The sequence below is a fragment of the Lottia gigantea genome (assembly GCF_000327385.1).
Source record: "Lottia gigantea unplaced genomic scaffold LOTGIsca_25, whole genome shotgun sequence".
NCBI lineage: Eukaryota > Metazoa > Mollusca > Gastropoda > Lottiidae > Lottia > Lottia gigantea.
The window spans coordinates 1,141,999-1,167,783 of record NW_008708752.1 but is presented as its reverse complement, the minus strand read 5'-3'; the positions used below and the strand labels follow the sequence as shown (position 1 = coordinate 1,167,783).

Sequence of the window (25,785 nt, the reverse complement as noted above, 5' to 3'; positions counted from 1 at the left end):
TAGAAAGGGCTATGAGCCATGTAGCCAGTTAGATGGTTTAAACATCTTTTATACTATGTGGCTAGCAAAAAAATAGAGTTTTGTACACAGTGGATTGAAAATGTTTATTAGCAAACCTATTAATTTGATAATTTAAACTGTATAATTCCTGCCTCTGTAGAATATTAATCTGATTAATTTAGTAATTATGAATATTGGTAGTTAATTTACAGTTAATTATTAATTACCTTTCCTCTAATGATGCTCGTTAGCTAGAAAAATCAATTATGATTTGATATATATAGGTACCATTGTTTTGTATGTTCTAATAATAATTAATAATGTTTAAATAATTCACCATTAGTAAAGTATAAGGGTTTGAAGCAATATCCAATCTCTTGGTGTTAAGGTGAAATGAGAATTTAACTCATAGAAAGCACGGGACTGGGTCTGAAGCATGGACTATTCATTTACCAGTGCTGGTGTTAAATTAGTAGATAGTGGACAATCAATAAGAATAAATAGCAAAGAAAACAGTTTTTTGAATTTTTTCTATTAAATGCTTCACAGGCAAAAAAATCAATCTGAAAGCCTACTGGTGCCACAAAAACATCATTGTGTTTCTAAAAACAAAGTTATATCCACATTTCACTAATTAAAATATCACTTTTGTTGACAAAAATGTAAACTCCCTGACAATAATGTCATATCCAACCAGAGTTGTGTCCCTTCTTGGACCAATTTACTTTGTCAATAGGGGTGGTGGAACTGCACATGGTTATTAAAACTGTACAGTATATGGCCATATGTCAACCCAATGCCCCTATAGTAAAATGACAACAACTTATATTAAGCTATTAAAAAATTAAATCAAACAAGAGAAATCCCTTATATAATAAGTTCAATTTTAATTTAGTGTTAAAATATAGATGTTTTTGTCTCCACAAGTATTAAAACAGAACCTGAAACATGTAGTGCAATCTTCAGACAATGATGATGTTCATCTATTTTCAGATAAATGGTTATATGGGGACAACATGTTGTAAGGCGGGAACGAGTGTAAGAATGTCGAAGTCTATACACCAGAAAGCACGGACTTCCCCGTACCCGAGAACTAAAGATATCATTAGGACAAAGGTTGCTGATGATAATGTTCCATGGAAAGTTGAATATGATTATAAACCTGTAAAATACACATCAGAATCTGTTTTAAAAGGTCCTGTATGGGCAGATCCTGATATTAAGTAAGTGCTAGTGTTTCTTAGAAAATGTCCTCTACATTTAAAGCATTTCAAAGAAGGCCCTAAACCATCTTCAGACTGTCAAGCTATAACAAACTTTGTAAATCTTTACCTTGGCAGCAATAGATACTATCCTTCTCATATTACAGCTATTTGATTGGATTGTACGCCAGCAAAGACAGACAATCAGAGCCCTGGACATAAATGATGTAAACATTATGGCTTTGTGTTCACAGACTTTCTGTCGAGTCCTCTGATTGGCTGTATTTCCAATCACATTACTTCATTAGCAAACCTTCATGATAGTTTTGTAATAGCCTGATATTATGAAGATAGCCCCATATATACACTATAATAAGATAATTATGTTTTTTATTGTAGACCGGGTGATAAACACAATATACAATTTAATACTGTTGATAATAATGTAAATAGAACAAGTTTTATTTGTAAATATGAAGTTGTTAATTCACTGCCAAGGTAAGAAAATAAACAAAGAATGAGACTTCGTCACAAAAAATTGTTTTAAAGTCATTCAAGAACCAATGTGTGAGTGGAAATTAATAGCAATTTTTGACTGAATATTTCTTCCTATGAGACACTTATTTGATCACCTGTACAGAACTGCTGTATTTTGAATCTCTTCCTCTACAGTTGCTTATTGTTTATTAATAATATGTGTTTTATAGTACATTAATTGTATAATTTTGTAGAAATCCAATGGGTAGAACTGGTCTTACTGGTAGAGGTAGTTTAGGAAGATGGGGACCTAATCATGCTGCTGATCCAATAGTCACAAGGTAAGTGCACATATTTAAAGACATTAATACCAATATGCCTTCACTTCTCAATTATTATAGAGATTTAGTTAAAGACTGTTTTTGCTCTAGGGACCTTTGTCTACAGATAAAATAGGAAATATGATGTCTTTTTATTCTGGTTGTGATAAAAATTCTAAATAATGCTTGAATGTTTGATTTCAGATGGAAAAATAAAGACAAGAAGATTTTACAGTTTGTGGCTGTACAAAGAAAAGATAATGGTGAATGGGCTATTCCAGGGGTTCGTATTTTATTTTTTGTGGGACTTTGCTTTCAGCATTTTAAAACAAAATTTAGTCCGAAAAAAATACTTCGGCCGCCATCTTGATTTGATACTTTTTCATAAAACTCAAAATGGGGCTTCGGGGGAGAATGGGATTGGTCAAATTTTTATGTTGCGACAAAAATGTTGGAAATGGATTTTTGAATTTGACTTTTGCTTTTTTGCAACTTCCGGTCGAATTTTTTCAATTTTTGAAGGCTTGTATCTCGTGACCTTGACCTTTGATGACCTTGACCTTTTTAGGGTCAAAGGTCATTGACCTTGGCTACCTTTTGATACTTTGACCTTTGACCCCAGATATGTACTTCCGGTTTTATAGCTATCCGTAAAAAGCCAAATTCGCAACTTTGGACTGCTCTAACACGTGACCTAATTAACCTAGAGGGTTAATTTTTTCGGTTTCCTAATGTGCTTCTCATGCACTTTACATAGATATAGAACAATTGCTTTTTTAAAGCAAAATTTAAATTCTTGATTTTTTCAAATTTGAGTTTTGTTTTACCATATTTGTGTCTTTTTGATCTTGGTGTATGTATATCTTATGACCTATTTTATGGAGAACCTTGATATTTGGAATACAACTAGACACTTTGAATATGAATTACCCTATTCAAAAAAATTAAGGTGGGCGTGGCACATCCGGGTAATATTACTCATTATTGATATTTTTGGCCAGGAGCATAACTCGCAAAGTATACGTTTGTTCAAAATGGAACTTTGCATACAATTATCTCATGAATTGAGCCACTTTGTCTTAGAAGTTCGGTTGTTTCCGCTTCTTAGTTCAAAAAAAGGAACAGGTTTTGGAAATTCAAAATTTTCAATTTTTGACCTTGACCTTTGATGACCTTGACCTTAATTGGTCAAAGGTCATTGACGTTGTCTATTAGTTTATGCTTTCATATTTGACCTCTGACGTCTACTTTCGCTTTTATAGCTATCCAAAAACATCCAAATTCGCAACTTTGGACTGTTCTAGCACGTGACCTAATTAACCTAGAGAGTAATTTTTTTCGGTTTCCTAATGTGCTTCTCGTGCACTTTACATAGATATATAACAATCGTTATTTTAAAGCAAAATTGAAATTCAGGATTTTTTCAAATTTGAGTTGTTTTTTTTTTACAATATTTGCGTCTTTTTGAGCTTAGTGTATGTATATCTTATGATCTATTTGATGTAGAACCTTGATATTTGGAATATAACCAGACACTTTGAATATGAATTCACTTATGACAAAAAAATTGGGGTGGGCGTGGCACATCCGGGTTGAATTACTAATTGTTTACATTTTGGGGCTGGGGCATAACTCGCATAGGATATGTTTGTTAAAAAAGGGACTTTGCACACAATTACCTCATCCTTTTGGCCAGTTTGTGTTAACAGCTCAGATGTTTCAGCTTTATAGTTCCAAAAAAGGAACGGGTTTTAACATTTGGATATTTTCATTTTTCGATTTTGACCTTTGTTGACTTTTGTTGACCTATATCTTTTGACCTCTATTATGTAGGAACTTGACATTTGGAACATAACGTAACATTTTGAATATTGATTAACTTATTCAAAAAAAAAATTGAGTTGGGCGTGGCACTTCCGGGTTAAATTACTCATTATTGACATTTTTGGCCAGGGGCATAGCTCGCAAAGTATACGTTTGTTCAAAATGGAACTTTTTACACAATTACCTCATATTTTGAGCCAATAGAATTTTGGTTTTTTCCGCTTCATAGTTCAAAAAAAGGAACAGGTTTTGGAAATTCAAAATTTTCAATTTTTGACCTTGACCTTTGTTGACCTTGACCTTTGTAGGATCAAACGTCATTGGCATTGGCTATCTATTTATACTTTTATATTTGCTGTCCTAAGTCAACTTCTGGTTTTATAGTCGTTAGCAATTTGAAATTTTAATGGCGTATATCTCTTGATCTTGACCTTTTTAGGCCTTCTCCTTTACAAGATCAAGGGTCATTGACCTTGGCTATCTGCTGATACTTTCATGTGTGAGGTCTGACGTATTAAAATCTTCTAAAAAATGAAAATTTCTCAACTTTAGACTTGTTCTCGCGCTTGATCTAATTATCGTGGAAGGTTGATTTTTTCAGGGTCTTTTGCATTTTGCTACATTTGCAAAGTCCCACTCTGTGCCACGTGTGGTTCTAGTATATTTTTGTTGTCTAATGTGTAGTTGCCCATCTTCCTTACCTCAGTATGAGCCATTCGAGGATCCAAGACTATATTTAGAGGAATTCCTCTACTTTCGGGGCCAGTGGTATTTTTTGCTCAATAAAACAACTAAATATTTAGTTTGAGAGATGAAAAGATTTCTATATACATAGAAATTGACTTCCAAAGCATCTTAAAATAGTAAAAGTTCCCCCTGTACCTCACCTAGGAGCCTGTGGTTGCTTGAACATCAGCTGATATCCTCCATTTCCTTTATTATTGTTATTACTTACTTGGATCCTTGGTAGATACTTTTCCATTTCTTCTGTTTTTTTTAAATAAACTTAGTAATATTATTATAATATAAAATATTTAAATGTTTTCAGGGAATGGTAGATGCAGGAGAGGTTGTATCTCAAACTTTACGTCGAGAATTTGGAGAAGAAGCTCTGAACACACTTGAAGCTGATTCCTCTGAGAAGAAACATATAGAACAATCTTTAGATAGACTATTTCACAGTGGGACAGAGGTGGGTATCTTCATCAACTAAACACTGTTATGGCCTACCTCCCTGGGCTCTCCAAAAGTGATGTCAAGTTGACAGACCCAGAAGAATGGCATCAGATGTCCTGGAAGGATGACCATGTCCTGTAGATGCCAAATCTGCCTGACCATTAGTAGCTCATCAAATTTGTAAAAACTGTGAGAGTTACCTCCCTTTCTATGTTGTCTGCCACTATAAAATGTTTAGAGGAATATTTTGCTACCCAAAAATGTAAAAAAAGTACTTCACATTGTCATTTAGATTGTCAAAGGCTACTTATAGAATATAAAATGTTGGATAATGTAAGGGTTATTATCCTTTCTTTGTATTTCTTTGGATTGATCAAAGTTTGCTCTAATTTTAGAGCTTAATTTTTAGCTTAGTTTCCCTGTTTTAGTCAATTTGAACAAAGTCTTTATGAATTATATTTTAAGATATTTAAAGGGTATGTTGATGATCCTAGAAATACAGATAATGCATGGATGGAAACTGTAGCTATGAACTTTCATGATGAATTGGGTGATAGTGCTGGTCTTTTTGAATTAAATGCTGGTATGTATTGAATTTAGAATTTTCGAACTGTTCTAGAGGCATAGGCTGGCCCCGTTTTACACAGTGAAAAATGTTTGGCCTCTACTTGGCCCCCCTCTCCTATTGTTTCTCAGAAACACCATTCATCTTACATTGAGTTTGATAACAGAGGTAACTTAACTAAAAAGGAAATATTTATAGCTGTATTAATCAGATTCTTCAGGATGGCTATGGAACTCATTTCATATTGACCTCTTTGATTCTGTGTGCGGGCAGGTTTCAACTTATGCATTGGGATGATAGGCTCTGAATGTAGGTTTTTTAGTTGTGATAGTATAGTTTTATGAAAATATATTGTATATTTTACAGGTGATGATGCCATGAGTGTACAGTGGATGGATATTACTAACAAATCCAAACTCTATGCTAGCCATGAACATTTTATTCAATCTGTAGCCCAACTTCATAAAGCTGAATGGTAAAACATTAGTGTCTAAAACTTTTGGTACTCGTAGTGACTTCATTTGGATATTTACAGTGACTTCAAGTTCAATTGGATATTCATAGTGAATTTATTTAAATAGTTACGAATATTCACTGTGACTTCATTTAGATATTCACTGTGATTACATATTTGGGATTCAGCGACCTTATTTGGATATTTGGAGTAACTTCTTTTGGATAATCAGTCTATTAATCGGATATTTATGTCTCCAATTGAATATTTATTTTGATATAGATATATTGACTTCACTTTGGTATTCATAGTGATTTCATTTAGATATTTATAGTGACTTCATTTGAATATTCGCAGTGACTTTTTTTGGGTTTGACTTCAATTGTCTTTGTTTGCTTATCCAAATAGATATTGTACTATATTATGGAAAGTATTATCTGTATGGGTTTCTCGTGCCATTTTGTCTCTTTTGCAAAACAATGATTTTAATTGAAAAGGGAAGACTTGATTCTTCTAAATGTTTTTTCTTCCAGAATGGGCAATTTCTTTGTTATGAAATTGAAATAGGCCTACATGAGATATCAATTGATAGAAACAAAGCCATATTTCAAATCTATAAAACTATATTCTAAACATTTTGACCTTCACTAGTGCTGATATATAATGGAGAACTGTTGTATCCAAATAACTTTTAGTCCCTACAATCATATTCATATTTCTTTGTTATATTTTGTTGGTAATATTGTGTAAATCATGGTTTTAATGATAAGTTATTAATATCAAGATACTAACTTTGTAAATACCATAATTCTAAATTATGCCAAATACATATGTGCACTTCTAATATGTTATCTACCTTAAACTATAACCTCTTCAACACTAAACAATGTGTCAGAAATTGTTTTGGTGTTAAGGGAAATACCGAATTATAACCTTTCAACCCACTATTGAATAAAGTAACAATACCAATATTTGAATACAAGATAACATGGACATAAGACAACTACTCAAATCACTTTAACCAAAGTTAAAGACAAGACTCCGGATGGTCCTAAAAAAGACCATTGATATATTGTACTTAATTTGAAAACAAGACTTTTTCATCTTTTTAGAGATGTTTAGGCCCTGAAAAAGGTTGATTATGCATTATATGTATATTATATATACATTGTTGTATATCCACTACAAATGACGTCCGAGTTGTCTTTGGGCTGAATTGTCCTGCACCCCCAATATTTTTCATTTTAAGTTAACATCATATAAATGTTATTCTATTAATAATAACAACTTTTAATCTCAATTAGTTAGTTTCTTTGCTCCCAACAATCATACAGATTTATATGTATTGCTAAAAAACCTGAAATTTAATTTTTGCTGAATGTGGGTTTTATCCTTTTTACTAGCATGAGATTTATTCTTCAATTCCCTGTTATGTGAAGCACAATGTTTTAAATCTCAATACCAATAATGTCAAGCATGAGGTTTAACCCTCAATTCCATTGATATCAAGTCTATGGGAAAGCCTCCCAAATCATTTACCCCAAGCAATAAAAGAACAATTTATTGGTCAAAATTGGGAATCATTGGAAATATGAAAATGAAAGAAGAAATAAACAGTTGTAAGAAGCTTTTTAATGATATATATGATTTTCAGATCTTAAACACAAGAATTACCAGTTTAAACCTTAATAATAATCATTCAAAACTTCATTTCACACATTTATTTATTGTCTAAAAGGATTGTAAGGAGGTTTTCTAAAAATATTTTGTGTATGGGAACACTGATAGCATCAATTTGAAACATTCCAATTTTCATGCAGACAGCAGCGATTTATAATTTACTATCACACATATTATAAGCATATTTTGCAATTATACTGATACATCATTTTCAGTTATTCATAAACTTAATTGTTACAATAAACATTCAACATAAAGTCATTGTTATCAACAAACATTCAACCAAAAGTAATTGTTATCATTAAACAATCAACATTAAAAGTAATTGTTATTATCAAACATTCATCATAAATAAATTGTTATCAATAAATATTCAATGAAAAGTAATTGTTATCAATAAATATTCAATGAAAAGTAATTGTTATAATGTAAAGTAATTGTTATCAATAAACATTCAATGTAAAGTCATTGTTATCAATAAACATTCAATGTAAATTAATTATCAATAAATATTCAATGAAAAGTAATTGTTATCAATAAAAAGACAATGTAAAGTAATTGTTATCAATAAATATTCAATGTAAATTAATTGTTATCAATAAACATTCAATGAAAAGTAATTGTTATCAATAAAAAGACAATGTAAAGTAATTGTTATCAATAAATATTCAATGAAAAGTAATTGTTATAATGTAAAGTAATTGTTATCAATAAACATTCAATGTAACTTAATTGTTATCAATAAATATTCAACATTAACAATCACTATTTAATTACCATATCTCAAAATGATAATTTATTCAGAATCTGCAACTTTATGGTCTGAAAGTTCCAAACCTGATTAGAGTTGTACAACCAATTAGAGTTTGTATCATTGTAATTATTGATTATCTCAAAGATATCTTATAGGTTAATATTGTCCTCTATTAAAGTCCTTGAAATTATTATAAGTTAAAATCATTAATACTGTAAGTTTACAATTATTTTAAAGATATCTGATTGGTTGACCAACTACTATGTCACTAGAAAAGCCAATCAGAGTTCCTCATTTTGCACTTATGATTATCTCAAATTTGTGGTAGTTCTGAAAAGACACCCCAGATATATAAAATATGCATGTATGGAGGAAAAATGCTCACCAAGTAAGTAACTTTGGTTGTCCTCTTTGGATTGCTGCTAAAAAAATTAATGATTGACTATTAAAATATAAAAATCTGAAAAATAATGAACTTTATACTTATACCTTGACTCCAATAGTCACCTTTCTTGTATCATGGAATGCAGTAATTTGATTGGATTGTACACCAGCAAATACAGCCATTCATAGCCCTTGATGGCCAGATGGTTAACAACAGACTCTCTGTCGAGGACTCTGATTGGATGTATTCACCCAAATCGCTGCATGTACAAACTTCTGCGATACAAGAATGGTGGCTATTGCAGTCAAGGTATAAGACAAAGTTTGCAAAAGCTTGACATTGTGAAGATGATATCTCAGCTGTGTATAAATAATAAATTCCAGTTGCATAACATGTTAACAATCAATTTAAAATAATATTGTTGAAAAAAAAGTTTCAATAATAAAATAGTTTCAATGATTAAATGTCATAACAATCATAATGTGACTTTACCCGTTCTATTTTAACAAAACCAATAGTATCATTGGCAGCATCCACAAACAGAATTCATGGTCTTAGGTTAAGTATTAACTGAAATGCAGTTTGATATATCTAAAAATATAAACATAAAGGGATTGTGAAGAGGTTTTATAAAAATGTCAAATGTGTATAGGGGAAACTGACAGCATTGATTTGCACCATTCAAATTTCAATCAGGCATACGTGGTTCTTGCAATTCCACTTAAACTATGCTTTTTACGTTGTTACCATCATAGAGTTCCTTATATAGCAATAGCAGATTTTGTGATAGTGATGTCATCACACTTAACTTTAAGTGAAATCGTAAGAGACACAGACGTCGGAATGAAAATTGGAATGGCGCAAATTGATGCTATCAGTGTCTAGGATACACATAAAAAGTTTAGAGAACCTCTTTACAATCCTTTAAAAATGCTGATCATGTTAGCAATTATGAATTAACATTAGCTTTATAATCAAATAAATGATTAAATGCAGTTTATATGTGAAAGTCTCTATACACTAGTGTTTTTTGGCAAGGCTATCTAATTATAAATTTGACCAGTTCGGTTGGACAATGGATTTCAAAATATATTCCATTATATAACAAATTAAAAGGATTGACAAATATATCAAACTCTCTTATGAAGACTCTCTGCAAACCAAGACACAAACTGGTTTAAAGCTATTAAACCGACTATCAAGCACTGTCTGTCTAGCAACTTAGCTTTGGTATTCGCGTAAATGAGCGAATTATTATAAAGTTTTGTTCTCAAGAGCTGTTAAAAAGCAAGATATTTGAAACAAGAACTTTGGATGATAAGTTGAGAGATAAAAGAACATGCATGGGAATGAATCCTGATACAGGAAGTAATGAAATGAATGATTCAAAATGAATTTTCAACCTTTTAAAAAAAAAAGTCAATGTTAATTAAGGCTATGAGAACCCACTATCACAACACAAGCAAACTGTCTCAATCATCATCAGAGGTCACTGAATTGATAGAATTCAAATGATTTCTATTATGTCGAAATTCATCCTTTAATGATAAACTATACATAGAATAAAATGCATCTTCAGTCACTTCCCGTTCTATTTTTAAGAAGTCAGGTAATTTCAGACGATCAGCTTTAGCTGTATAGGTCTCTAATAATATTAATCCTTTACATCTGTAATAGATAAATTAATATTTTAGGCAATTTTCTTACATACATACTGTAAAAAGAGAAAATGCGAGAACTTACTCTTGGTCTTTAGCAACCAATATATGCTGTGCAGGCGTGGACCATATGTAAAATCATAAAATCATATCAAATCAAAATTTGCTGAGATAAATGTATCTCATACATTAAATGAATTGAAATCTGTAGCCAGTGTTAAGCTCAAAATCAAGGGCAATAACTCAAATTCAAACTTCAGTGATAAACACAAGCATACCAAGTGTTCATAATAAATGAAGACATGTGTGGCAATATTTCTATTTGAGCATATACAAGATATATGAAAGCATTATGTATTTGCAATTCTTCAACAGTTAAATTAATAATTTTAGGACCAATATCTTCATGTAACAATCTATTTACATCATGTAACAAAAGATTATTTGCAATGTTGTTCAAATGATATTAAATTATAATGAACCAGTGAAGACAGGTAATGTCCATTTGTGTAATGAAATATTAAAAAAAAAAAAAAAAATAATATAGAAAATACATCACCTTGTAGGACATGGTTCTTTATAGATATCCATATGAAAATATTCATTTTGCCATAGAAAACATTGTCTCTTTTTATATATAGTATCATGACATTCATCTTTCTGGGCTAGTAAAATCTGTGATCATCCAAAATAAAAACATTTAAAACATAGTGAAACATCAATAACCTAATCAATATAAACAACAACCTAATCAAAATATACAATAACCTAATCACAATATACAATAACCTAATCACAATATACAATTAACCTAATCACAATATACAATAACCTAATCACAATATACAATTAACCTCATCACAATGTACAATAACCTAATCAATATAAACAATAACCTCATCAAAATAGACAATAACCTAATCACAATATACAATTAACCTCATCACAATATACAATAACCTAATCGCAATATACAATAACCTAATCACAATATACAATTAACCTAATCACAATATACAATAACCTCATCAAAATAGACAATAACAGTAACCTAATCAAAATATACAATAACCTCATCACAATATACAATACAATATACAATGATCTAATCAAAATATACAATAACCCTTATTAATAATAACCCTATCAACAAATACAGTTAGTTTGTCCATATTTAATTTAATAAACTAACTTTTCTATAGTTCTTAAGTTATTTCTACCAATTGATAAAATCAGTCCAAACCTTGAGATGTCAAAATGACTACTCTCAGGATTTGTAAATTCAATATGACACTTGGTGCAAAGGCTATATATCAAGACTGACGCATGACCCTCAAGACAGTTACTTTGATCCTTATTCCAGAAATCTGATTTACTTACAAAATACTTTATAAATTAATACAAGAAATAAACTGACCTCATAATCTTTAGATGTTATAGGCATTCGTAATTCTACACTCTGTTTATTGATCTCTGGTCTACGTATTGTATGTGTGTACGTCCAATGATCTACAAATACAAAAACATTATTTGCTAGCTTGACTCTGAATTGCGAAAACTAAGCAGGACTGACACGGCCAATCACAAAGTGGCATGATGGGAAAATTATTGTCTCTGAATTTGGATGTTAGTCAATAGATTAGAGAAAGACAAATCTTGTCCACCAGTCTATGATGTGTAATAAAGAAACAGATAAATTTAAAATAAATAAATGTGCAATGACAAATTGATGCAGAATTTATTCACAATCTTACCTCCTTGTCCTCTTCTTCTTAATCTAGCCTGCATTTTACGACTAGGTGTTACAAGATAATCATGGACAACTTGAAATTCTTGTAAAAATGGCAAATCCTGAAAAAATAAAGGAAACACTGTTTTTAATCAAATAAAATCCCTAGAATTTTTTTAAGACCTATAATATGAGATTTAAATTGTAACACACTTAGGCCTAGTTAGGCACGTATTTCATTTTGTTTTGTTAAATGAAAAAGCTTTAAACTTAATGCTCTTGAGTAAAAAACCTGCAGAAATAAAACTGAATACCAAATTGGATTTCATAGGTTTATAGTTTTATGCATTTCATAATCATAGTGTTGTGTGAAAGAAAATTATTTTGTTAAGCTTACGGCTCCATCTTTGATTCTGGAAACGAGAAATTTTCGTTTTTTACTGTTTGGTGCTAATCTGTCTTCTGCATCAATACCCATTCTGTTACATACAGCCTGAAAATTATTCCACAGAAATAGACATTAAACCTTCAACAGACAAAAGTTTACATTTGCATTCCACATTTCAATAGCATGTGCGTGCCCAGCCTGATAAATCTGGCTCTAACCACTCTTATATACAATATAAGGAATTGATAGGACCAGATTTTGCCATGTCTCATATTATAACCTCTAAAGCCAAGGAAATATTTCTTCCGCTAGAATGCAACAGCTGTGCAATGAGTACTGAGCCAATTAATATGGTAGACTAGACTGTTCTTTTTCATGTTATTCCCTCTCACCAGCATCCTTGACATGGACTTGAAATGGAGTTGAAAAACTAGAGAATTTGATATTCAACCATGCCAAAATCAAATCCCAGAACTCCAACTTGGTGAACTGCTACAAGAAGCCTGGTTACATGAACTATAAATAAAGACACCTATAAGGGTCATGGAAATTGTTAACAATAGCTGTCCACATTAAGGAAAGTAAACTTACAGCTATCATTCTAGTGAGTTTAGTTTCAAAACCTGTTGAATTATCAATAACATCATAATAAGGATGACCAACCCAAGCCTAAAATAGAAATAACTATAATACATATATTAAATACTTTCAATTCAAAAGGAATCAAAGGGGCTTTATTTGCTTAATATGTGAGTTTTAGATTTGTTTTGACTAGTGACATCACATGGCTGTTATGAAGTTAAAATGCTCACAGACATTATGCTGGAAAGTGGATGATAAATATTAGCCCAGGTTCATAATAATGTTTGTCCTATGTAATGATTTTATCTTGTCATATCATAATATTTATATCAACATTAAAAGTATCCATATATAAAAACATTTATATCAATAACATATCATGTGACTTCAGCACTTTGCCACTTTATGTATCATGATGTGTCATCTAAGTTCAATTTTTCTGCATTTTATGAATCTACCCCAGTTTCTACCTATGTTTTGAAACAAAAGTGTACTAATTAGCATAATATAATTGGTGCATTATTATAAGCATAACTCCATGCATTAGTGTATCACAAACATATGAAGTACATGCATGATGTGTCATTACTTAACTACACTAATGTATCATAATAAAATTTTAGGTTATTGGTGCATTATATATAAGCATGTGTCGATTAAATACACCAATGTATGGCAAATGAATGTGGTACATGCATGATGTGTCATTGAAGTACAACGTTGTATCACATTAAGTGTTATTTAAATGTATACGATAATTAAGTATACTAATTAAGCACACTAGAATGATGTGTCATTTAAGTAAATTAATGTTTCACACTATGTGTCATTTAAGTACATTACTGTATGACTAGCAAGATGTGTCATTTATCACAAGCATGATGTGTCATTTCAGTGCCTCAATGTATCAAACTAACAAAATGTATCATTTAAACAACATAATAATGCAGATATATTTATTTTGAAAAGTGTGGTACTCTATCAGATGACAAAGGAATACTTTGACGACTGTTATCACTTTTAACACAAATACTTACATCAGCTGTAATTTCATCAAGTTCGCGAGCTATTTCTATGCCCTCTCCTCTTGTTTTATGACCAGCAATAGTGTAGAAAGCTTCAGCACCTTTGCTGGCTGATACCATATGTATGATCTGATTATATCTATTATCACGTAACTCTATATCATTCCATCCATTATCATTCTTCATCTTCTCCCATTCTTCACGTTTTACATCTACAAATAGTCAATAGGACATCTTAATTTACCACACGATTACAAATTTCTTATCATTGACATTAGTGAAAACAATGATGAATTGTGGAAAAGCAAAGCCCAAAAAGCTGTCATTGTCATATCGCTCTGCTTTGGATCTATCCCACAATCTGTTACGTTATCAAGAAACAAGTTTTACATGCTTCGATTTGTTAATATCATCATTAGAATGAGACATTGGTAGAAAATGTGTTAGATTACAATGGAGATAAAAAAAAAAATGAAATTATAATTGAATTTCAATTAGATTGCTTAATTCACTACACTATTTACACCAGCTGTTCAAGAGCTGCTATTGCTTCAAACATTTCACTTGTAAATATTTACAATCAATTAATTTCATTGTAAATGTATGGGAACAATTTACCAAGGCATTTTGAAAATCTTTTAAAGTGAGAGTGAGAAAAATATCGTTCAGATAAAAATAATATGTGACTGATTGAATAGTGGAATGGTGCAAATTGAAGCTATCAATATCCTGAGAACCTCTTTACAATTAAGTAGAGATGATTTTTGATTGAATTAGTATAGATCATTCCATGTGACATTTTGTCATATTAATTCATTCTAACTGGATGAGGAAATATATATAGAAATCAAAAAAATTCTATTGTCAATTATTGTTCTTAGTGAGGCAGACTTTGGAGTCTATATATACAATACACTATAGACAATAATAGAAATGTTCTATTCTAATATTAACATTTATTGATTTTTGAACTGTTTTTTTAATGATAAATTCAAAAGCAATTAATTCTCATCATAAAATGTATATTTCAAGCAAAAATCAATTGAAATTCTTTTGTTTGCAGTAATCAAAAACTATAAGAATTTCAAATGCTGCAATACAATTTCTAAACAATTTTAACATTTATAAGTAGATATTGATATCATACTTTAGTATGAATATTACTTTAGTGATTTTTGTACATTTCTACTATTTCTGAAGACTATTTACGTATATTCTAAAATCAACCACCCAAAATGGCACATCTTTCCCTTTAATCTGATTGATAAAATTTTAATGTCAAACAGTTACTAATCACATGCACTGTTCAATGATTAATTCTAATGTACTTACATGCAGTGCCATCCATCACTCCTCTATCACAAATTAATAAAATATCTTGATTTAATGTTTTAGCTAAATCATGATATGTATTTTCTATACGAATCATAGTCTTAATAATATTCTCTTGAAAATGATGGGCTGAAAGACATGTGATAAAATAAGATATTTTGAATCATCCTGATAATTCATTTTTGGACTATGGAGATTACATGTATTTAGTGTATGTACAAGTCAGACGCCTACTCATCTTCACAATGTCAAACTATTACGAACTTTGTACTTGACTGCAATAACCACTATTCTTGAAGTGAATAAATTGGATTGCAATTTAACGAATACAGCCGATCAGAGCTCTTGACAGAAAGGCTGTAAACATTAAAGCTTTGTGTTTACATACTTTCTGTCGAAGTCTCTGATTGGCTGTATTTGCTAGCATACAATCTAATCACATTGCTTCATTTACAAACTTTCGTGATACTAAAAAAGTGACTATTGCAATAAAGCTGTAAGCACAAAGTTTGACATTGTGAAGATGAATTTTTCAGGTTATAATATGAAGGTACCCAAAGAGGCTCAACTATAAAACCCCAACAATGCTGATCCAGATGCAACCAATTATTAGAACTACCAACAGCTACCTAGTCTGCATCCGCTGGCAAGCAACATAAGGCTTTGATAGTAATTGTAACATATCAACCATTAGGGTTAACTGTGTCTAAACTGCGTAATTTAAATTGATAAAATTGACTATCTATTATTGATGCTAATGAACAAGGTACATGTGGAAAATAACAAATTTGTTTATTAAGAGATAAGTCTTACCTTGATCTTTATTTAAATCAGAAAACTTCACACCTCCACTATAAAAATATCAATTTAAAGTAAATAACTTGTTTACTTTATGATAACATGTTTATTTTTCAAGTTGTTTTATCTCTCAATTTATCTATTGTTTATCATACTGTTAGAATAACATATTCATTATCAAATAATATTTCAAAATATCATTAACATTTTTATTTTAATGGGTCATTTACATCTTACTTTTAATGGATCGTTTTCAACTTACTTTTAATGTAACATTTACATCTGTAACATTTACATTTTACTTTTAGTGGGTCATTTACATCTTACTTTTAATGGATCATTTACATCTTACTTTTAGTTGGTTGTTTACATCTTACTCTTAATGGATTGTTTACTTCTCCTTTTAATGGGTCGTTTACATCTTACTCTTAATGGATCATTTACATCTTACTTTTAGTGGGTCGTTTACATCTTACTCTTAATGGATCATTTACATCTTACTTTTAGTGGGTTGTTTACATCTTACTCTTAATGGATTGTTTACTTCTCCTTTTAATGGGTCGTTTACATCTTACTCCTAATGGATCATTTACATCTACTTTTAATGTAACATTCACATCTTACCTTTAGTGGGTTGTTTACATCTTACTCTTAATGGATCATTTACATCTTACTTTTAGTGGGTCGTTTACATCTTACTTTTAGTGGGTCGTTTACATCTTACTCTTAATGGATTGTTTACTTCTCCTTTTATGGGTCGTTTACATCTTACTCTTAATGGATCGTTGACATCTACTTTTAATGGGTCGTTTACATCTTACTCCTAATGGATCATTTACATCTACTTTTAATGTAACATTCACATCTTACTTTTAGTGGGTTGTTTACATCTTACTCTTAATGGATCATTTACATCTTACTTTTAGTGGGTCGTTTACATCTTACTTTTAGTAGGTCGTTTACATCTTACTCTTAATGGATTGTTTACTTCTCCTTTTATGGGTCGTTTACATCTTACTCTTAATGGATCGTTGACATCTACTTTTAATGGGTCGTTTACATCTTACTCCTAATGGATCGTTTACATCTACTTTAATGTAACATTTACATCTTACTTTTAATGATACACTAAAAACCATACTTTCAATGGAGAATACTATTGTTACAATTATACCTTGCTTGAAGGCCATGGTTTGTAGATAAAATAAATTTTAAAATATTTTAAAATTTGAGCCATAAACATTTTCATTTTTTGTGGATAAAAAGTTGACTTAACCTTGGGAAGAGATGTGTTACAAAAACACATCAATTTAAACAGAATTTACATGACAATCAAATTAATGTAAATCTTGTGGAGAAATTTAGAGAATTTTGACAAATACATAAATAAAACTTTTATATCAAGATGACTCGACAAAATGTAATTTATATTTTTCATTTATTTAGCAATTTGTCCCAGTAACCGATATTTGATAAAAATTTGATACATTTAACCTTACACAATGAAACACTTATAAATCAATGGTTGACAATTTCAATTATCAAGACTGTGACTCTTAAATTCAATGATTTGAAGATGCTCTGCCACATAGAGATTGATCACAAATGAAGATTTAATGTATAGGTGGTCTACTTGGGGATCAATTTATTTAATATTAGATTACAATTGCATTCTTTTTTTCTTATATATTTTGTCACCTAACATTTATTGTAATTTAACAAGAATTCTACCTCAGTCCAGTTCTAATGACATTATTCTTAACCAATAACCAATCAAAAAAAAACAAAAAGACGAATTCTGGATAGCAAATTCCAAAGACGTTGTCGAATTTCTCTACTTTGGGTTTCCCTGTTCGTCTTGCCAATCTACATAATTGGGTGAAGTTTCATATAGGCTGACTGAAGCATATTTAAAAATCAACAGCAATAACTTTAATATTATTTGTACACTGAACAGTGTGTCAGTCTACATATTCCGACTTACCTCAGATATATCATAGCAGCTTCTGGACACCGGAAAACCTAAAATCAAAAGAATGGAAAAAGAGATATATATGTCTTAAAATTTGTCTGGTTTAGTGATGAAAAAATTAGAGGTGCAGGGCAAGAGAAAAAAGCATAACAAATTCATCTTTCCGAATTACAATCCAAAGGTAAAAGAACAAAAGCTTGCAAAATCAAGCGGGTAGAAACCTTAAATTGTAAATTGATAGAAAACTTACCTTCCATCCCAAGTTTTCAAAGAATGTACTTAGTCTAGCCTGGCCAGTTGTTTTTCCCCCACATGGTCCTGAAATAGACAATAATTATGTACAATAATAGTATACCATAATATTGTGTTCTGTTATTTAATATGTACTGGTATCTATGAATCACAATAGGATTTAAAATTGATTAACCTCTTGATGACTGCTGAAACAAAAGGACAGTCTTGGAATTTTTATGTTCTCTCAGAAGAATATTCATGGGGATGTAAATTCATATCTTATTTTTCATGGTTTACCAAAATAGTATGACCTCATTATAAAATCTAACTATATGATATTGTTTTTCTATCTTAACTGGGTTGGCTTATATTTAGTGTTTAACTACCATTGTTTGATAATCCCCCATATCAATACATATCTTTCATAACAATAGCCGTACTATATTTTGTGGGTACATAAACTCATTGATTGACTAAACCACCATTTTCTATCAAATTGATGTATTCCAATGGTGTAATTCACAGTCCCTTCTTGTGAACTAGGCCAGTTATAAAATCTTATACCATATCTCATATGAAGATTGAGTCTTCTGGGAAAAAAAATTGACGGAACTCTCAGATAGATTCATCTTACATAGACGTGCTTCTACACGTGTTTCCAAAATTTTGTGGAAAATTTTGTTTGTCCATCACAGATCCGCTATTTAAAGATATTGTCATCTAAATTTTTGCTTTACCAGCTGATAGACATCATTTTCAGCTATTTATGGTAATTTTCAGTAGTATCCCATTTCCAGATCTCCAGTAAATCAACAGTAACTTACCACAGCAGTTTAGACTATCCTCACTCTCTCACATGCAAATTCAACTATCAATTGGAGGACAATTGCTCTGACATCAGATAGTTGTACACCAGACAAATGCAAATTGTCCTTTTTTCTCATTTCTTTGGTGAGCTATTGTTTGATGAGCAACTGTCTAATGAACAATTGTCTGGTGAGCTACTGTTTGATGAGCAACTGTCTAATGAACAATTGTCCGGTGAGCTACTGTTTGATGAGCAACTGTCTAATGAACAATTGTCCGGTGAGCTACTGTTTGATGAGCAACTGTCTGGTGAACAATTGTCCGGTGAGCTACTGTTTGATGAGCAACTGTCTGGTGAACAATTGTCCGGTGAGCAACTGTTTGATGAGCAACTGTCTGGTGAACAATTGTCCGGTGAGCTACTGTTTGATGAGCAACTGTCTAATGAACAATTGTCCGGTGAGCTACTGTTTGATGAGCAACTGTCTGGTGAACAATTGTCCGGTGAGCTACTGTTTGATGAGCAACTGTCTGGTGAGCTACTGTTTGATGAGCAACTGTCTGGTGAGCTACTGTTTGATGAGCTTCTGTCTGGTGAGCAACTATCTGGTGAACATCTGATCGATGAGCAACTGTCTGGTGAACAACTGATCAATGAGCACCTGTCTGGTGAACAACTGATCGATGAGCAACTGTCTGGTGAGCAACTGTCTGGTAAACAACTGTTTGATAAGCAACTGTCTGATGAACAATTGTCCAGCAAGCTACTGTCCATATCCCCTATATATCATAAAATAATAAGTATTTACTGCTCATAAAGATGATAGTATCAACCTAGAAGTGAAAGCAGACCTTAATGTCTGAGGTACCTTCTAAGTTGAATCAAAACAGAACTGGACATCAGATTTTAATTCTGAAAATTGAAACTGTTTAAGCTGTTGAAGCAAATGTTAAGATGATTGTACATCTTTATCTATATAGCTTCTGTAGAAATAATCTTATTGCCCTGAAGACAAGACTAATCCTTTGTCATCTTGTGAAGTCATAAATCCTAATTACTTAGTTCACGTCTGCCTACTTAAAAATACATTTATCAGTATAATTATCTAGCTGGAAATCATCATCCCATTATAAGTGATAATTATATTTAGTTAGTAAGGTGTAAAGGTTTATAAAGTGTTAAGATTGATTTTGATATTTTCTAATTAGCCATTTGATAAAATCAAATTACTGGTATTACTATGGCATGTACAATTACAATCTGACTACAGAAAACTGCCATGTGTCCAGCACAGTTCTCTGTAGCTATGATCATCCATATTAGATTCTCTAGGGCCAAGAAAAGACTAAAACTTTAAATGGACTACATTCTTTCAAAAAGATTAAAAACAGAAAGTATTTAAGCTTTCCTTGTCATTATTTTTGTCTCATCAATAAATTCTGTGGAAGAGAATGCAATTAGGGATGGATGTCATCAGCTGTCATCCTGTCAAACTCATTCAAACAAGTCAAATAACTAAGCTAAGTGCTGGACTGTGTTTCTCAAAAGATCGTAGGTTAACACATGAGCATAAACTTTTGAAATTAACAATTTGATAACATCAATGTTTTTATTCACTTTCACAGTTCAGTCCTACAAATTTTGAGAAACAGGACTCTTTAAATATTGGTTATTGAACTACTTAGGAACAAAGTGGTGTGAGTTTGAGAAGAGATTTAAAATAATGTATGATATAGGTTATCAAACAGACTAAAAGGTTACTTATCTTGTGATAAAGAACAAAGCAAAAGGATTTCTGTTTGGGACAGAAGATTACAATGTATTAGTACATTTGATTTGAACATAGTGATACAAAACTTTTGTTATTTCAATTTGTTTTCACCAGTGAAAAAAAATTCTTCCATAAGTGATGGTTAGATTAAATCAAAGCCTTGTGAAATATAAACTAAACACCACAATGATCAAAAATAAAATTTATCAACACAAAAAAGTCAATTTATTCTGGCAAAACCTTTCAAATTTACCTTCTGTTTAGGCTTTATACACGTTATCTCAAAAAGCTCTTATTCTGGCAGGGTACTTTTGATTTAGGACTTTATTTCCCAATGTCCTTCATCCAATGGGGAGGGCTGATCATAGAGCTCTGATAGTTTCTCGTTAAAAATGAAAAAAATCTGTCAAGTGATAACGCACTATCCTATAAGCAGAAAAATAAGACAATGTTGGTATATTCAGGGGAGCGCAGGCGATGTTTGTTAGATGTTTGCTGAATTTCTAGAGTTGGATGATACCTTAAGCTTTTCAAACCAGAGCTACAGGCCGTATATATCCTTTGGTAGTTTGAAATCAAAAAGACAAGGCTAATTATGCTGTCTTGGCAAAGCTTACTTCATTGTACACAGCATAATATGGTCTGTCTATAATAAGCAAACAAGGTGCAGAAAACTGGGATGTAATTTCATTTGTTTGAATTTTCAGTTAATTTGGTATAAAAAGAAATTGATCTACTTGACTGTTTAATTTATAAGCCAGATATTGTTCACCATTTCAGGCAACAGGTTATATCACAAAGATCTATTGTTTAAATTACTATTGAGTTGAATATATCAACACTTAAATGCATTAAATCTATTTCATTTCTGTCACTTGAATTCACATTGATTTGGTGTAGGGCAGTGCGTCTTAACTTCAGTGAGATCACTCCTCCTTGATACAGTTCTATTCTCCCATAAAATAAATCAGTCACTTTGAAATGAATCCATGAATGGATATAATATCATACTCCACATATCAAGATAGTTCAATGTGACCTTTGTTCGTATCAATTTCAGTTGAAGTTCACCTTGCCCCCCATCCACATTAATGAAATGAAATGAATGGAGTTTTACATCTACTTTTCTGCACCATGTGGCATATAACTAATGATAAACTGTTATTTGTAAATTGTTATAATCTGTCTATGTCAATAAAAGAAATATCTATAATGACTCTGGGTCGATAATCCAAATAATGATAATTAAGCCATTTGTTTGGATTGTTTCATTTAGTGTCAAGATAATCTATATCAAATTTCATGAAAACAAAAATAAAATACAAACAAACTTGTAAATGAGAAGTTAAGCTTGCAAGAGCAAAATTCATTCACTGATGTCATGTACAAATTTGAATTTGACTTTGCTCTTGTTGCAAAAATTCTGACAGGTTAATAATTAATTTTGAATCTTCATTTTGAATTGCCAACAGACAATGCTATAGGATTTCATTTTTGGATCATATCTATGAGTAAATTTTCAACTACTATTGATTCAGATCAAGTTGTGCAGTGTAACAATCATGATAAGGATCAGGACCTATGTCCACTCATCTTCACAATGTCAAGCTTTTACGAACTTTGTCCTTATACCTTGACTGCAATGATCACCTTTCTTGAATCTTGTAGTTTGTAAATGAAGCAATTTGATTGGATTGTATGTTGGTGAATACGGCCCATAGGTGGCCTTGAGAGAAAGTCTACAAAGTAAGCTTGCAACCTTCTGTTCAGAGCTCTAATTGGCTGTAATTATTCACAGGCATAGAATCCAAGCAAATACTGCATTTTGTTTGTAATAGCTTTATATTTTGAAGATGATGTAAACAGTAGATTTGCAACATCATAAGAAGTAAACATAGCTTATAAAACATCAGCAAACTTGGTCACTAATGGAGACCATTTGAGATTCAAGGTAACATAAGAACAACAATATCAAGCAAATTGATACAACAGTTTACACAGGTTCTTCTTAAACTAATTACTAGTCAATGAAGTAATTAAAGCTTGCTGAAAAGAATTCTCTTCAAAATTTCCCAATCTGTCTGCAGGCTATTTGCAAGGGGTAAAAGCCAACAAAACTTGATTATGACCGATACTCATATGTGATTAGTCATTATAAAGAATTGAGTAAGGTTATTGATGGCTAGTGTAATACCAGATAATCACCAATTCATTGAGTTACATCATAGCTATTGAATACCAGTCAAAACATTGGATAGAGTTCAAATCCAAGTCAAAATTAAAAATTACTTTAAATAAGGGTTTTCAGAAGGTTCTCAAGCTTTTCTTTCACAGTATAGATGGATATGATATCTTTATATTTAACCTTGTTAGTGACTGAGTGATGTAGGATGGTGGGGTGGGAAAAGACTCTTGTTGTTTCGCAATTGACTATAATCCAATAAGTGTGTTACAGCCTGTGCTTGTTCCTGCATGGTGTTGCCTATCTTCAATAGCCAAAGGAGAAGCATATCAAATCAAATTTTCGTATGATATCCTGTACAAAGTCAATGGTATTTGAAAAATTTAGCCTGATTATTCTCTCATTGTCCAAAATACCATGCAAAAAAAAAAATGCAATATCAATATGAGGTCAGTATCTTAATTAGTTATTTTGGAATTTAAGGAACCATTGTGATAAAATGTAGAAATACTGAATACTTTCTTACAATGACAGTTGTTATTATATTATAGCATGCAAAAAAAAGTCATCAAAGTACATATTTCATTCATTAAAGTACGGTATATCTAAATATCCATTGAAAACAGTCGAAAGCAGCTGATGATATTTATTGATTTAATAAAAATATGCTAAAATTCCATGGACTACTATCATTTGATATATAAATTGGATCTTTTTTTTCCACACATTATGACACATCTTGAATCAAAACATATAGCATACATAATAAATATTACAAATTTTAATATTTTAATTCATTATTTAAGTTTAACAACAAAACAGAGAAAATAGGGTACCAAATTAATTACAAAATATAGCACAGAACACAACAATACTAATACTATACCAGAAATAACTTAAACCATATTACTTGGCAAATTTGATAAAGATATTAAGTTTTCCTCCAGGCAAATGCACGTGTTTTATTTCAGCAGCATGGTATATCAAAATATAGCAACAATAAGCTTTGATCTTTCAGCCAGTGTGGATTAAGAAATTAATTAACGAATGACATGAAAATAAACGAAATAACAATGCTAAAAATAATTACCTCCTGTCAGTACGACCTTGTAGAAATTATTTTTCTTCTTCGGATCCTGTGCCATTTCGCACAACTGTCTGTTCTGTCGTGTTATTGCTACTACACAACGTCGATGACCATAATAACGAAAAATGTTGGCCATTTATAGACTAGTTAGTGGTAGTGAGCATGCGCTGTAGATGGGATTACAAAACAATAGCATCAACTGAATGACGGATTATTTATCGTAACAGTTTTCTGCGATTTCGAGTAAAGTTTCTAATGCATAATGAGAATAAGACACTCATATTTTATTTGACAAAAATGATAAAGCAAATAGGGGCTTGCTACTTGAGGAGAGCATTTTAACTTTTGTTCACTTCGGCAGACTGCAGTTTGCTTCTTCAACTTCACATGTGCATGTGTACAAAAATGATATTTTTGTCATACCGGTGAAGAAAAACGAAATTATTGCATGAAAAGGTTGTGTATTAACTTCTTTTTTTTTTTGTCAAGATTTCAAATTATAATTTAAGTGCTCATACAAAACTTGGAAACTAGTTATACCTGTGTCTTTAATTTTGGTCAAAATGAAAAATAGATAGGGGGAACTTGATCGATTATGTCCATGTGGGTTTATTATAAATCAGAGATGTGTATTAAGCTGAAGACTTGACAGCAAGAAAACAATGCCAGCAATTATTAAGTTTATGAAATACAGATCATCAGATGACCATCTGCAACTATCTGCAATCCAGCTATTCATATTCAAGTTTTTACAAAGCCAAGATGTCCTGACCTTTCCTGACAAGTTTTATCCTATTTACCTTTCTCTTCAAGATAACAGATATTAGTATTCTAAAAATAAGACTTCAATTATGAAGTGAATATTCACTATACATTAAACTAGTAAAAATGGCATTTTAAATTCAGATTTAAAATTTTTATTCATAAATATAAAATAATATTGAAAACACAAGTTAGAGATTAACATCTAAAACATTAACATAGTAAAAAATAACCATAACAAAATAATAAATCTTTTCTAATGCTCTAAGAAGAACAGGGATGCTATGTCAAAAGACCGTATAGTCTTAAACACAGATTGGACTCCGTCTGATTGAGTTCCAGTTCTGTTTTGATATTTGTAAGCCTCACTTTTAAAGGAACAGATGCACATTTTTCGAGCTGATTCGAGTCTTGAATATATGTAAATAGTCTTCAGAAGTTCTAGTTTGATTGTCTATCCGGTACCATAAAGAATGAACAATTCTTATGCCATGGCCAGTGCTTTTGAGAGTAGGCTCAGTGAAAGATGAGACAAAGCTATTTCCAGAACCACTGTTTGAATATTATACCCTAAAGAAAAGCTGGATTCTATAAATGAAATATTATCCAATTTCCAGTTT

The 25,785-nt window shown here is 31.1% G+C and overlaps 2 protein-coding genes across 2 annotated transcripts; one reads left to right on the top strand and one right to left on the bottom strand.

The window, feature by feature from the left end:
• Positions 1–1,044: 1,044 nt before the first annotated feature.
• On the top strand, positions 1,045–6,043 carry LOTGIDRAFT_117098 (hypothetical protein; the record flags this gene model as incomplete). Its single annotated transcript, XM_009055635.1, has 7 exons — positions 1,045–1,223; positions 1,602–1,700; positions 1,934–2,020; positions 2,204–2,282; positions 4,872–5,015; positions 5,465–5,582; positions 5,931–6,043. 7 exons carry the CDS (start codon positions 1,045–1,047, stop codon positions 6,041–6,043), a joined length of 819 nt encoding a protein of 272 aa, XP_009053883.1.
• Positions 6,044–10,309: 4,266 nt separating this feature from the next.
• Positions 10,310–24,461, bottom strand: LOTGIDRAFT_160504 (hypothetical protein; the record flags this gene model as incomplete). Its single annotated transcript, XM_009055634.1, has 12 exons — positions 10,310–10,505; positions 11,055–11,170; positions 11,913–12,004; positions 12,250–12,346; positions 12,622–12,717; positions 13,204–13,281; positions 14,232–14,431; positions 15,552–15,680; positions 16,365–16,402; positions 18,334–18,371; positions 18,572–18,639; positions 24,407–24,461. The coding sequence occupies 12 exons, from the start codon at positions 24,459–24,461 to the stop codon at positions 10,310–10,312; spliced, it is 1,203 nt and encodes a 400-aa protein (XP_009053882.1).
• Between the last annotated feature and the right edge of the window lie 1,324 nt (positions 24,462–25,785).